This window comes from Alexandromys fortis, unplaced genomic scaffold, assembly GCF_014885135.2.
Source record: "Alexandromys fortis isolate MF-2015 unplaced genomic scaffold, M_Fortis_MF-2015_v1.1 scaffold_16, whole genome shotgun sequence".
In the NCBI taxonomy this organism is placed as follows: domain Eukaryota; kingdom Metazoa; phylum Chordata; class Mammalia; order Rodentia; family Cricetidae; genus Alexandromys; species Alexandromys fortis.
In genome coordinates, this window is record NW_026067893.1 from 9,764,316 (window position 1) to 9,780,239 (window position 15,924).

General features: G+C 38.5%; 1 protein-coding gene across 5 annotated transcripts in view; it reads left to right on the plus strand.

Annotated features, from left to right (window-relative positions):
* Window positions 1–15,924, plus strand: part of Sorcs1 (sortilin related VPS10 domain containing receptor 1) — a 486,223-nt gene that overhangs the window by 333,274 nt on the left and 137,025 nt on the right. For all 5 annotated transcript variants that reach the window (XM_050145543.1, XM_050145559.1, XM_050145567.1 and 2 more), the window contains exon 5: window positions 180–253. In XM_050145543.1, coding sequence (XP_050001500.1) covers window positions 180–253 — 74 coding nt within the window. The remainder of the gene's footprint in view (window positions 1–179; window positions 254–15,924) is intronic.

Consider the following 15,924-nt stretch of genomic DNA (forward strand, 5'->3'; position numbering starts at 1 on the left):
TATATATATTCTGTTTAGTATTTTATGGGATACCTGGAATTGAGAAGAAGTGGATCTATATAACTGACTTGGAAAACAGAGGTGATGCCCTCACCTGGAAATGCCAGGTGTTGCTACTGATGAATCCAAGGAGAAGAACCAGGGCCAACGATGCTGATCTCCTTCTTCTCTCTCTCCAGTTGTACAGCTCTGCTGAATTTGGCAGAAGATGGCAGCTTATCCAGGAATCCGTGGTTCCAAATAGGTTCTACTGGTAAGTGTGACTCCATTTTCTGGCCTACTAAAGTATCGTCACCTCTCTGAGCAGAGAATGGGACCCTGGGAAAATTAGCATCTTCAGACACTGTTAAACATTGTGTCACCATTTTTATTATAAACCCTTGATGGATAATTAATATTGGTGAACTGCTGGTACTTTCTAAGTATTGCTTTGATATTTAGTAGTTTTCAACCTTCCTAATACTGTGACCGTTAACACAGTCCATCATGTTTTGGTGAGCTCCAATCAATAAATTATTTTTGTTGCTATGTCACAACTGCAAGTTTGCTACTGTTATGAAGAGTAAACATAAATATTTTTGGAGATAAAGGTTTGCCAAAGGAATTGTGGCCCACAGATTGAAGACTACTCATTTAGATGACCCTTTGAGATATTTTTTAAAAGACACTGTGATTGTTATTGATTAAAGCATCTGGTACACATATATCACATATTCAAATAAAGGTCTCCAGTATAAACAAATAGATCTTAATTGATGTAATAGCAGATCTTGTCCACCATTCTCATTTAAAGTCTTATATTCATTATTGTTATTTTGTGAGAAATGACCAGCAGCCCTCTTTTCTCACCTAGTTTTCCAGCTACGTTCTGTTAATTGACAAAGATATACGGGCATAGGGTTCTACAGCTCAGGCTGTTGTGACAGAATGGTATAGATTGGTGACATGAACAGCTGATGTTTCTGCGTGTCGGCCTGAAGATGACCAGCACACAGCTGTGCCCTCATGTAGTAGAAGGAAGAAGGGCCCAGGTCTGTCTTCTGCTCATCACAAGGACACAAATTCAGCCATGGTTACCTCACCCTCATAACCTCTTATAAACTGAGTTATGTTCCAACTCCAAATGCTAATATGACTTCAGTTTAGGACTTTAATTTTCATGTTGGGAAGAGCATAGACATTCAGTCCATAAATATAGGTATATATGATATAGGTATTTACATTTGTATGAGTGTTAGCTATCCATACTTCCCTATGTCATGTTTTTAATAGTGTGCTAAAATTATGCATGTACCCTCATGTTTTTAATAGATCCAAATAAGTTTATAGTAAGAATTCACATACAGATAAATAACAATGTCTATTAAGCATAAACAGCCAACTGCATGTTATAAAGTGCTATGCATATGAAAAAAACAGAGTGGGAGGAGAAGAAGGGAGACAATATAGAACAGAAATGAAGCCAAGAAAATCATAATCTTAGCTTTCTTAACCATGCTCCTAATTCTGCTAGAGGTGGTTTCTTCCATGGCAATTGGGAAACCAAGCAAGTGGCAATAGCTAATTTTAGCTTTTGTATTCTCAATTTAAAATCTATAAACAGAACAAGGTTTGGAACATTCTGGTGTAATTTTGATATCTTATTTAGTGAGTGTTAGATTCTGTATCCAAACTTCTGCCATGAGGTAGAAGAGCAAACCTTAGTTTATCCTAAGCTGCCTGTGGAACAGGTAGGTTACCTGCCTGCAGGCTTTTGCCTCTCTACATAGAGTAAAAAGAACTAACTCACAGGATAGTATATGAATTCCTTCTTTTAGCAATCCAGAATCACCAGAAAAGTGTTGTTTAGGAGTCAATGAGCTCTACAACAGGAGCTGGAGAACTATCTCTCTTTATTATCTTGAAGTCACGTCTAAAATGCGTTGCCTCTTGTGAGACTCTGGAATGACGTGATGCAGGGATACCTGGCTGGTTCATTTCAGCTGCCCACTGCCTTTCTGTATCCTTCACTTCTATACTTACTTCAAAGATGAGCAAATGTTTACCTATTTCCTTTTCTTTGCTAACGTTTCTTTGCTTATTTGGTTGGACAAGGTCTCATGAAAGCCAGGGTGGCTTGAAAATTATTATGTAGCTGTGTTTGGCCTTGAACTCATAATTCTCCTGCCTCTACCATCTAAAAACTGGGCCAATACATGTAGGACACCTGCTCTTCATATTTCCAAATACTTCCCTAAATTCCTTGTGGTATTTGAGAGCTAGAGAGAGCTGTGTTAGAGAAGCATGTCTGACCTGGCAGCTGGCTCCATGGCATCTGCCTCATTGCCTTCTTCCCAGCATTCTGTTCTGTCTACTCCACCCACCTAATTTTCTGCCCTATTAAAAGGCAAGGCAGTTTCTTTATTAACCAATGAAAGTAACACATAGACAGATGACCCACCTACATCATAGGATCTGAGGATTTAGCCCAGTAAGTAGTGCTTGCTTAGCATGCACAAAGTTCTGAGTTCAATCCTCAGCATTACACAACCTGGGTAGGATGATACATGTCTGTAATCTCAGCACTAAGGAAGATGATTGCAGAGTAAGACTGGGTCTCAAAAGAAAGGGGAGAAGGAGAGAGAGGCAAAAAGGAGAAGGGAGAAGAGGAGAGGGACCCTGAAGAAGTTTTAGACAAGCAATATAGAAATGTCTACTTGGAACGAGGTGATTTATTTTTCTTCCTTTCCTTCTTCCCTTTCTTACTCCCTTTGCTTTGTGTTTCTATGATGTGTGCCCAAATGTGTGTACAGGACCATACACTAGGACATCAAGTGTGTGTCAGCTCTATCACTCTGCCTTATTTTCTTGAGAGAAAAATCTCTCACTGGACCTGGAGCTCAGCTGGTAGTAAGCAAGCCCCAGATCTTCTTCTATCTTTTGCCCCCCCCCACCAACACACACACACACACACACACACACACACACACACACACAGTAATGAGGCTGCAAACATTCATGGCTTGTTTTGTTACATGGGTTCTGAGAATATGAATGCAGGTCTTCATGCTTGCCTACCAGCCACTCTTGTTTCCTGGAACAGATTCTCACACCCAGATAACAGCCTTTATTTTTCTACCATAATAAGTCATTTCTGACTGACTCATTGCATTGAAACTTGTTCGTGCTTTGCCTTGCTGGGAATGCCCTTTCAAATACCAAGTTGATATCTCTTGGTCAACATGTATAAAGATTTATTTATTTGTATTTTCTGTGCATCATGTATAGGTGCTTTGCATGAGAGTGTGTGTGCGTGTGTGTGTGTGTGTGTGTGTGTGTGTGTGTGTGATCATGTATGTGCAGGTAGTGTATGCCGAGGCCAGAAGAGATCATCAGATACTGTGAAATGGAATCACCCATGTGGATGCTGGGGATCCAAATGTGTCTTCTAGTAGAGCAACTTGTATCTAATGGGTCATCTTTTTAGCCCTTTATCAACAATTTTACTCATTTTGTCCCATGTTTATGAGTCACTGTGATCTCTGTGTATTTATTTAAAAATTATTTATAGTGTTCTTTTAAAAAAATAAGAAGAGTCATCTTTTACCCCACTTTCTGTCCTCTTCTTGATTTTTGTCATTATCATTGTTGTGTTTGTGTGTATGAGCTTTGTGTATATAGAAAAGTTTCATATAAATAACAGCAATAAATATTGTCCTTCTACTTTGTCACAGAGATGATGATGATATATGCCAATGGGAAAGTTCTGAAGAACCAGTCTTTCCCTAAATGCGGCTTCCCACAGGTTGCAGATATAGTCACAAGAACTAGAGCACTAAAGTGACTTAGTAGAATACAGAAGACAAGACAGGAGGTTTATTTTTTAATTTTGATTTAGCTTTTCCCTTAGCAAAAGAAATAAGGAAAAGTGTTGCTTAAAAAGATAGACAAAGAAAGGTATAGAGCTGATGGTATGATTAGGTAACGGATGCTTGATGTACCATATTCTCTAGCTTACATGAGATCGTATTTCATATAGCATTATTATAAGAAAGACAGACCATATCCCTATGTCATTCATGCTAGTCTGTCCCTCTTTATTAATTCTTTAAGGAAGGATTCTATTTTAGAAGTATATTTATAAAGCTGTGCCCACCCAATGTCACAAAATCATCACCTTTCAAAAGCATTGCACACTATTGTTTGTGAATTCTAGCTTGTCTGTCCATTAAGTAAAATTAGAACCATATTTTTTTCCATTGTGAGCATGGGAACACATCTTTCCCTATCAAGCATTAGTAGTGTGAAAGGCTATTTAAAGGTAAAGCTCTTCAATTCTCATAAACAATCTTCTGAGCGAAGCTACTTACTATCATCATTAACAATTGAGAAATCTGTGACACAGATGATTAACTGATTGGACCAAGGTCTCATAGCTTGGAAATAACAAGGCCATATTTAAAGGGATGGGAATTTCCAAAGCCCAGTTCTACTCAATCCATTGATACTATTGCCTCTGCTGTTCTCCCTGGAGCTGGGAATCTAACACCTTAGACAGATAAGTAATGATGATTCAGACATATTCGGGCCACAGTGTTTTCCTTTGTATCTCTCCAAATGTAGGTGGTATTTGACCTCCATGACTCTCAGCCTGCCTAGCATTTCCAGAGAGAACCCAAGACCGTGTGATGTGCATAGTGCCTCAGCTACTGGTGAAAATCTCTCACATGGTCTGCATTTTTGATATTGAGCCACTTCTCGAGTCTGGCAAAAAAAAATCTGTCAATCAAAGCAATAGGTGTTATTACACTCACTCCTGGAAACACGTTGTTTCAAATTACATAGAAACTGTTGAGGAGTTTTCAGCTAGCTTTAATTAAAAGAAATGTCCTTTAATTATTGCTTCTCCAGCCTACTAGGAGAGTGTGACTAGTTCTCAGGTGTTTCTTCCAGTGTTAAATTGAATCATTAAATGACCATGGGTAATAACATAGCATTTTCCGCAGGGGTGGGAAACATGAAGATGAAATCATAGGTTTTCCACATCATCAAGCTCTCTTCAGAATTATCTGTGAGGCAATAGTCACACCACCCCTGGAAGCAATCAATGGCAATTGTAAATAATTATGGGATGCAACATCTTATTCTTGTTTTATCTAGTGATTGCTGGTAATCCCACCATAACTACTCTAAATAGAAACTTTTCTGCCTGGATTTCATACCGCTTCCAGAAGCAACTTAAGACCTCATGTAAAGCATGTCTAAGTAGAGTGTTTCCTTTAATGGATTGGTCTTTCTTCTGTAACTGAGGATAGTCATGAGTATGTCCTCTCCTAAGTGAGACATTTATTTCATTGTGATGATCCTTTCCCTTGTGTTGATGGTTAAGAGAGAGCCTTAGGGACACCGAAGGTTTGAGCACAAGCTTTAACATCATTTCTGTATTCCTGAGAATTTTGTCCAGAGCCCACCAACTAGCAGTAGCAATATCATTGATAATGGTTGACTTTATATCTGTTGGCTGTATTTTCCCAGTATTAGATTTAGTCTTAGATTGGTCTTCTCTACTTTGGGGTATGGAATGTGCATTTCCAGTTTTAGGCTTGCAACCTAACAGTTTAGAAGTCCCATCACCTGCCCTGCATATTCCCTGTTTTCAGAGATCAATGCCAATGGTCTGGCTATGCTTATAGATATAGAAGGTAAAATATAATATACATGAATGTAAGTTATTTATCCTGGGAATTGAACTGGGCTTCAGTCAAATTACCATGATTTATAGCCTGAGGAAGATGTGACTCTTAAAGAGGAAAACAAAAATTTTTGAACTTTTTTTGTTAAAAATGAACGGATTGATTCTCTTTAAGAACAAAATGCAGTTAGGGATCTGAATGCCAGTCAATGCTATAAGCAGGTTTCTATTTAAGTTCCTGCAGTGGTGTACAATAAACCATCGTCTTTGATCTTCATGGTACCATTATGAGATAACAACAGATGCAGTAATTTAATGAGAAAGTGAAGGTGTATAGCTTATCCACCAGAGCAATCATGATATGTACTCGCCTTGACACTGGAATTTATCTTGCTTTACAGCTTTTGTGGTACAAAAGATCAACCTCAAACTAAAATGGTGTTTCCATTCTTCGTCCTCCAATAAAAGAAGACTGAAAATCTGTTTAATTTATAAAATTGTATATTCTTCATTTTAGTCTAATAGTTTAGTAAGAGCCAAGTTCATGCATTAAACATTGAAAAACAACATAGGCTTGGAGACATAGTACCCAAATGCCTTGAAAATGCATTTCTGTCAGCAGTCTGATAAATTATAAGAGGATGAAAATGTAGTTTGTTGGGATTTGTAACTAGAGGTTTCGCTCCTACTTGCCAATTCCTGAATAACCAATCTGAGGCTTAGTATTAATTACAGACTGTCCAGTGGCTCAGGCTTCTGACATACTATGCCTGTCTTTGCCAATAAGCAACAAAATCCACACTTGTTGTATGTTGACTGTGTTTCAGGCTTATTAAGTATTTGCATTAATTGTTTAAATTCATCAAGACTTTCAATACATAGTAAAAAAAAATACAGCCTATACAAATAATAAAACAACAGATATTTGTTCATGGGACTAAAACAGAGGGTCTAACTGTATATTCCTCTAGATCAACAGGTTTATTAAGTACATCAGGTCATGTACTCTCCCTATCCGCCTTACCCTCCACTGTGTTACAAGCTCAGTCATTGAAGTACCTCTAGATAGCTTATGTCTTCCTATAAAAAACTTGGTTGATCCAGACTCCTGTAACTAAATCTTATGGGCCTGATTAGGTGGGTGCCCTTAGTTAGACCTAGGGGTAGAATCATCTGGAGCGAGTGCCATGAACAGAAAGTAAGGGATGGCCATGAGACAGAAATGCCTTATTGGCCTTTAGTAACTTAAGGGGCAAAGATAATGGAAGGGCATCCATAAGAGATCCTCGTTATGCATATATATTTCCACAATCATTTCAGATGAGGAATAAATAGAAAGGTAAACAGAAAAGCAAAGTCTTATAGATATTTACTTTATGTTATGATACATATTAGTAAGCAATGATGATGGAATTTAAAACTAGGTATGCCTGACTGAGGACATGCTCATTGTGCCCCATGCTGCAACCCTATCTTTAATACACCTACATGGCCTCCATGATGCTATGGACCAGAAAAGCTTTTAACCTTAGACCTCTTACAGCCTGTGTTCTATGAACATGAACTTTTATGGACTCTTATTCTTATCCAGGATTCTCTTCTCTAACCTTAGTTGCCAAGTATATACAAAGATTATATACAAAGCACCTTGCCATAGTTGGTGAGGATGTTGATGCTTAACAACTTCATCGTGCTCTATTTAGTTCTTCGAATTTAACTCCCACAAATAGAATACGTCCTAGCATGAATTGCAGTCGAGGTCTATTTGGGTTATTGGTTAGAGTAGCCTAAGTTTAGGATAAACATGCCCAATTTCAATCTCAGATTCAGTATTCACTATCTGTGGGAAGCAACGAAATTTACCCAAATGTAAGTTTTCTTCTTCAAGATTTATTTTGCAAACTACAAACAACATAGTGTTGCTCTCAGCAAATAAATCAGTATTTAGTATAGTCCACAAATATATTCTTTTTATTTCCTTCTTTCCAGCTCATGCTAAGAGATAAGTTCATTAACAGCCAAGACTCTGCCCATCACATGTTTCCGTCCACCTCGTACACTACTCTAACTCCAGCAGAATTGATACACATGTGTACATGCAAATATGTACACTATATACACAGCAGTGATGATATACCATCATACTTTCTTGTCACGGTATCTTGAGAAGTCAGAACAATCAGAAACCATCCTCTTTGGACTTCTGACTTTCTCACTTCTTCCCCCTCTCATCACAATTGACCACTTCTCCTCTGTGTGAGCCCTGCCTTGTGACCTGACCAGCACCAGCGGGGGTGGGGCAGTACATGAATAACATGGCACAGTGGCAGGAAGGTGTTCTGAGACTCATCTCGGGAGCTGTGCTGGGACATTAAGTGCACCTGCACGTGGAGAGCTAGATAAGAGCATTTTCATTATCCTTGAGGAGCTTGTGTTTCATCTCACTTCTGAAAGTTAATGACCTCCACATGAGTGCTGTTTTCCAAGCTCCTTGTACCTGCCTTTGCACTTTAATCTTTTCCTGTGATTAGCAAGTTTTCCTTGAAAATAAGAATGAACGTGCCTTTGTGCCGCATGAACTCATCCCTTCTCCTGCAGCCTTCCTTCACTAATGGTCATCCTTGATCCCTGTCCCTTTATCATGATGACTTCCTATGCCCCTAGGCAGCACCTTCTTCTATCTTTGCAAAACAGAGATTCAATCACGACTCCAGATTTCCACTAAGAATTCCTCTGATGTCGAGGTGCCAACCATTGCCGCGAATGAGAGTCAAAGAAGGAAGGGGAATGGTTATAATGCTGGCTTGCTAATTTGTAATGACTTTGGAGGACTTTAACGTGATGAGAGTGAACACACCCCACTTACAACCCCAAGGCTCCTAAGATGACCCAATCGTTTTGCACATAATTATGGTTATTCACTTAGTCTTGGTTGCTGCTGTGTAGTCACGATATCTTTTCTGGAATTCTGCTTACAAAGGCAGGCATAAAGCTAAATAAAAGTGTCCCTTAGTAAAAAAAAAAAATGCTTCAACCTGACTGAGATTTCCCCTTATGCAATGTAAAGCATGTATATGTATCTGAAGGATGAGAACATTGGCATATGTCACATTATCTACTTTTAGAGGATGTTTATTTCTCGAATCACACTTCTTCTATTTCCTGTAACAAACTGCTGAGGTATAGGTCAAGCAGTTTGACCTTGTACTTAAACATCAGACAGCAGGGGGGGCGTACAGAGAGCAGAAAATGTTCTTTTTTTAAAAAAAAAAGGTAGAAAATAGACTTTATTCTAAAACAGAAAATGTTCTTATATACACTCAAGCACACAACTCACACATACACACACACACACACACGGGGGGGGGTGGTTAAGTAAAAGTCTAGTACGTTGAAACGCCTGGAACACTGAACAATGCCTGGAAAGTATTATGTATCCTCCATTACCACTGAGTCTGAAGTTTAAGTAAATAAATATATACCATTATTTTGTGAATCAGAAAAAAAAAGTTGTCACTTCAGCATTATGGCCATCATGAGACACCTACTGGCTTAAAAGATATTAAAATAAAACAAAAACTAATATTTTGGGCATGAATGAAATAGCCTTCCTACTGCTGTTTGTTTGATGAGTAGCCATGAAGAATAGATTTGGGGATGAGGTAGATTTAGATATTTGTTTTTTTCTATCAAAGGTTAGATGAGGCTCTTTTAGTACCTACTCAGTATGACGAAGAGGGTAGGGTAGAGAAGACACAGCACTGAACAGTAGCTAATCTGTTAGGATAGGTCAGGTGACCACCTCTGACACAATTATACATCAGAATCTCAGCACTCAAGGAGAATTTAGAGGACATTCAGTCTGACCTCATATGACTTGCCGGGATCTCGTCTACAAAGTGCTAGAGAAATGGATGCCAAGAGCCTTTTAAAATGAGAACAGAACTCTGCTGTCTATCAAGATCTATCTTCCTCTAAGTAGAATAACAAGAGGAAATGGACCTGTCCCAGTGTTGTTTATTGTTGGGCCTGGCACTTAAGACATCAACACCTCTAAGCAAAACAATCCCATAATTTAGAGACAAGTGTCAGAGCTTCACAGGAATGGCAAGATATGCCCCAGGATGTGTGCAGAACCTGCATTCTTAAGATTTATGGTAAAGAGTTTTACATGAGCACCCACATTTGAGGTAGATAAATCCCAGACGACGTTACTATTACCAATAATTGAATTACAAAGCCATTATCATGTGCCGAGCAGAGCAACTTTAGGACTTGATGGTGACAGGGGGAAACTTTGTTAGAATATTTATGCCTGTATAGTTTCTGAGTTGCCAACCTATAGAATAAACAGACTAACCCAAGTCCCTCCTCTGAGAAAATACACGTCTGAGCAATTTTGTAGTCATGGAAAACAGGATACCCAGAACAGGGGAATGTAATTCAGACATTAGCACTGGACTCTATTCAACAAATTCCGCATATGTAAAGCTTCCACTTCCACAACTACTGTGCTCAAAATAATGCAGAGCATGAATTTGAGCCTTTTCTATGTTAAACATGAATAAATAAGAACACTGGTATTAGTGCTGCTTTCTACAGAAAGAAAAAAAAAATATGTATAAGAATAGCCTTATAGAGACCAGCCTGGTCTACAAGAGCTAGTTCCAGGACAGGCTCCAAAGCCACAGAGAAACCCTGTCTTGAAAAAACAAAACAAAACAAAAAAAAAAAAAAAGAATAGCCTTATAATAAAGAAACATTACTTCAAGGACAGAGAAATGGGCATGTACTACTCTTGCAGAGGATCTGAGTTCAGTTCCTTGCACGTGCATCAGGCCACTCCCAACTACAGCTCCAGAGAACCCAGCATCCTTTTCTGGTCACTAGCAGACACACCTATACATAACATTTAGGTTCCTAAATTATTTAAAAAAAAAGTTATGACACACTGTTCCATCATTTCCTGATACTTTCTACAAAAGGTATAAAAAAGCTAGAGGCCTCAAACATGTCCATGGAAAAGTAACCATTGCTGCAGCATCTGTAACACTAAGACTCGGACATCACCAACACCGCATGATGAATTAAGACTGGTTGTATAGTATATTTCTTAACAGTTGTCAAAGCACCCATCAAGTGTTCTGTTACATCCTGTTCTATTACTGACATGATACAATGATTATATAAGAAAGAAAGGGAGGCATACACAAGAGAAAACACATTACTACAGGATCAGCAACGATGTGCTAACGGTGATGCTTTCCAGGAGCGCCTGAGTTCACGTTCTGTGGAAGGTTGACAGCACATAACATCTCCTCCTGCTTCCTCTCCATCTTTCATCCTCATCCGGGTCTTTGATCTCTTCTGCTCTCCTGTGTTCCCCATCTTTTCATCCCCGTGTCTCCCTTTTCACTTATACTTCTCCTATGTGCTCTTTATTTCTATCACACTAAAATGTGCAGTCACAGTCTTAAGAATCCACATCTATGGCAAAATACTCACTTAAAACAAACCACAAATCAATTAATAAATAAAAAGGTGTGGTTTTCATTTCCCATTATCACATTGGCCTCCATTGCCAAATAGTGATTACAGGCTCAGAAAGCAAATTAGCAGTGTCTTTAACGCCTTTTCACGGAAGAAAATCAGTGCCTTCACCTGGTGCCAAATCTCTCCCACCTTGTGCTCAGAACTCAAGAAATTCTTCATAAACAAGGTTCTGAGAACAATAGCTGTATTAAAGGCTGCAAGAAGGAACCCTTGTCTCTGTGATGAATTGAAGATTAAACGCCAATGTATGCCTGGAATCGTATTGTGCTATTCCCAGATAGGTGACTCTAGAGCAGTGGTTCTCAACCTTGCTAAGGCTGTGACCCTTTAATACAGTTCCGCATGTTGTGCTGACCCCAACCATGAAATTATTTTCATTGCTACTTCATAACTGTAATTTTGCTATTGCTATGAATAATAATGTTAATATCTGTGTTTTTCAATGGTTTTGGGTATCCCCTGTGGATGGGTTATTTGAGTCCCAAAGAGGATTCAACCCCACAGGTTGAGAACTGCTCTTCTAGAAGACAGACAGTGCTTCAGTTTTCCTTCCCGTCTGTTCTCTGAATGACACGAATCCCTTCCCGGATGGCATGGAGGTGCTAAACGATCAAACGAAAAGGGAGATATTTTTCTTTATTTGCATTCTTCTTTCTTCCAAGCTCTCTCTCTGCCTGTCTGTCTGTCCATGTGTCTGTCACCAGGCCTAGAGTAAAAGTTGCAGTATTTGAGGAGAAGGTGCCTGCTGTCCAGAAGCCTTGGTTTTCTAAGCTGGAGTACGAGGAATCTGGACTTGGTCCTCTCTAACTTGCTTTCCGTCGTCAAGGGATCCTTTGGTGAGTGTGGTGCTGCTGCTCATAGTTCCTGGACTTTCCGCACAAGCTCATTATTCCTAGCCCTGAAGACTGAACCGAGTGCCTTCCACTGCTAGGCGAGCCCTCTACCATTGACCTATATCTCCAGTCTACTTATTATTAAAACTACTACTAACATTGTTTTTTTTTTCTCCTAATATATGGAGGCATGAAGAAATTAGAAAGCCTAGGTTCCGATCTGATTGCATCATTTGTTTGCCGGGCAAGTGAATTGCTTTCAGAATTGCAACTGCCTCTGTGGTCTTCAGGATTTGCCCCATTTGTATCATATGTGGATTTTTAAGTACACAACATGCATTCTTATCTAAATTGTTGACAGATGATGAACAGGCCACTGACAAGGGCATGGCCTCACTGCCCTATCTGACATCACTCTCACATTTAATAGATAAACACCAGCTATGATCCATAGCTTATGACAAAAGGTTGATTTTTTTGATATAATTAAATCTCATGGTTTCCACATTTTATCTCCAATTCAGCCTTCCAGCAATGTTCTTACCACCTGTGATGTTAGATAAATATAAACAAATATGTTTATATATGTATATAAGTATACACACATATGTATTGTTTTCATCATTACAGTTTCAAGAGGTACAGGTATTTTTTTTTTATTTCACTTACTATCTAGTCTCTAAAGCCTAGAACATTTGCAAACACACAGGAGGTCTTCAATCACTCCACTTCAGTCAGCCTTGCATGCTACTTGGTGCTAGGTTTGAAGGATCCCTAGGCATCCTCAGCCCAGAGCAGTAGACTCCACACTAACTCACCTTCTCCAGTGGTCCAGAAGTATACAGTATTATATGACTTTTCAGTCTTACATCTCTTGTGTTTTGAGTATTTTTCTGCTGTCCGTACATAAGTACCTAGGACATATATGCATTATAACTGGAAAATTACCACGTATTGCATGTGTGCTCATTTTTCTCCTTATTAATATGTTCAAATAAGACATTATTTGGAGATAACTGTTTCTCAGCATCAGAGTTATGGTCTCTCGGGGACATAACGCTACAGCTTAGGCTATTTTCAGCAGAAACATGCCCGGGTTTCACTGCCTTTGAACTCTGTCTGTGCTCTCCTCTCATCTGAAGCTCATGATCCCTTACAGAGATTGAAAGAAAGGAGAAGTGCAAAGGTCATTTTCTTCTTGTTCTGTGGTTAACATGGCCTTTCTTGCCCTAGTGGACCCTTAGCATCTGCTCTCCCTCTGAACGTAACATCAACACCTTCTGATGGATCACCTAATTGTTTTTCAGCCACAATTTGATCACAGAGTTAGCAATCCTTCCTAACCCAGGTGGTAAGGTGGTCAGTGTTTAGGCTTGAGATATGCAAAATTTCTTGTCTATCTTCTACTCCAAGCAAACCTTCACTCTTTCTCCTAGTCTACAGATAGACGTCTCTTTCTATACTGAAAGACATTCTTATTTTTATCCATACTTAAGACTTAATAATACTCATTATAAAATATTGCATAAATATATCTCCCTTTTTGGCACTATATGATCATTCATAGATGTGGGGATGTATTTGTTATCCCAATCCAAGAACTGTCCCAGAGATGCTGGCCATTATTTTCATGTGTCTTCCCAGTGAATTTTTTCCCATTCAATGTACACTTTTATTTTGGGTCCATTAGTAGACAATAGCTCAGTAAATTGGAGATATTCATTTAATAGATTGTAATAAAGTACTTAGAGATTTACCCCATTAGTTTTATGAGCAGATAAGAAACCATCTCCTAGATATATTATTAGGTAAAATTAACATGTAGCTGAAAGTATAAAGAAAATGAATCACTAAAGTTTAAAAATGATGAAAGAGAAATGTTAATAAAATCATAAGCTTTTTCTTAACTACTCACTGATTATTTTAAGTTTATATCCCTGAATCTCACTGACCTTATGGCTCCCCTTAGGGAGTCAGGTATGTCGTCCATTTAAAGTCTGTCTTCTGTATCTCATTGCTCTATGATTTTTATTTGGGATTCAGATGCGGTGACCTAGCCATGGTGCATGGTATATAGACTTTCACATTCCTACCTGTTCCACACACATTAGGAAACCACAGAGGCAAAGGAGAGTAGGAAATTAGGAACTATGAAGGATACAGGAAATATTAATAATGGCTTAAGAAGACTATAGAAGACAATGGACCTAAGTTCAGCAGCTAGGTTTCTCCTGATCTATTAACACCCACTTTAGTGAGCCCCTAGAGTAAACATTAAACATTTATCCACTATTTGATCAAGAAATATTTACATGATCCTGGGTATGTTGGTTTGTAAAATATGTATAGAAAGCAAATATTTATTGATAATATATAATAAATAATAAAGGACTTTGTATTGAAATAGTTTGGGGGAATATGTTTGTAATTTAAACATTTATTAAAGGCAAAAGAGAAAACTGTATATTAATGGTGACTATTTGATGCTTTGGGATAAAACAGCATCAGTATTTTTCAGAATTAATCCATATTTTAATTTTATAATCATCCATGCTGAAAATTATAGTTCACATGAATTTGTAACACAAAACGTAACAAGTATATTTTTGTTCCCTTAAAAACTGGTTATACATATTGTTCTAATCCCAAGGCAAAATTTATTTAATGTTTTTGGTGGTCGTGGTCAGTATGGAATTTTTGTCAGCAACTCAGAAGGAAAAATTTTAAATCAATTAATATAATTTAATCCAAAGATATATTAATCTAGCTTTTAAACATTGAGGGATGATGGTAGAAAGATGTTGAAAGCCCCTATTTTCTGTAAGCAGACCATATTACTTCTATGAGAGCAAAAAGCATACAATAAAGTTGCTGTGACTATAGGAAGATGTCATCTGGAACCTCAGCAGAGGTGTTGGAAGGGCATTCACCAGCATTGTTGGAGTAATGGGCACAGCGCAAAGTGTGTGTGTGCATTCAGAAAACCAGCAGTGAATCTGTGCAGTGTCTCACTAGTGAGTGCTTCCCAACACGCCTGAAGTCCCCCTTACATTTGGTTTTGAATCAAGCTTTGGTTGTTCTTCACTAAGAAATCATTTGTTGTTGCCATTTTTGAGCGCTTCACCTTCTGGTATATCGTATTATATAAAGTCAAGACACACAGCAAGAGGCTGGGCTCTTGAGGCAAGTTGTTTCCTTCCAACATAATTTTACACTGAAAGCTTTCCTTCTACAAAGCAGTTTGTGCAACAAACATCCTCACCTTGTCATTATCATTCTCAGCTGTATGAAACTGTACTCTTCATCAGATACCCATTCCTCCCTTTGTCTTTTCACACACACACACACACACACAAAATTTATATAAAACAGCCTCTGTGTAAATAGGCTTTTGGCTTGAGGAATACAGATGACAAGATGCAGACTTTGAACTTGGGAAGCTTGAGGTTGCTGTCTATTCTGATTTTTCAATACGTCATTTCACGTTGGAACTAACAATTGTTTTTATTTGTCTTGTCTGCTCATTTGCTTCTTTATTTGTTGTTCATGGGAGGTGGTTTTGTTACTGGGAAAACAATATGGCTGAGTGAGCTCTAGACTAAAGGAAGCAAGAAGAAAGTGTGTCTCTCTGGAGATAGAAGGTAAAAATGACTTTCGGGCATCCTCGCTTTCACACGGCTTGTTTCTCCTGCTTGCACAGCAGATGAGACCTCAGGCTAAGCCGCCTTGTTCAACAATAAAAGTTGTGGCTGTAGCCAGGTTTTTGATGATGTTTGCATTAGAAACTATCATGGCATGGGAAGAGCCAGCCCTGGCTGTATAGAAGGAAATCAAGGAGTCCTACTGCTAATATCTGCCAGGCACACA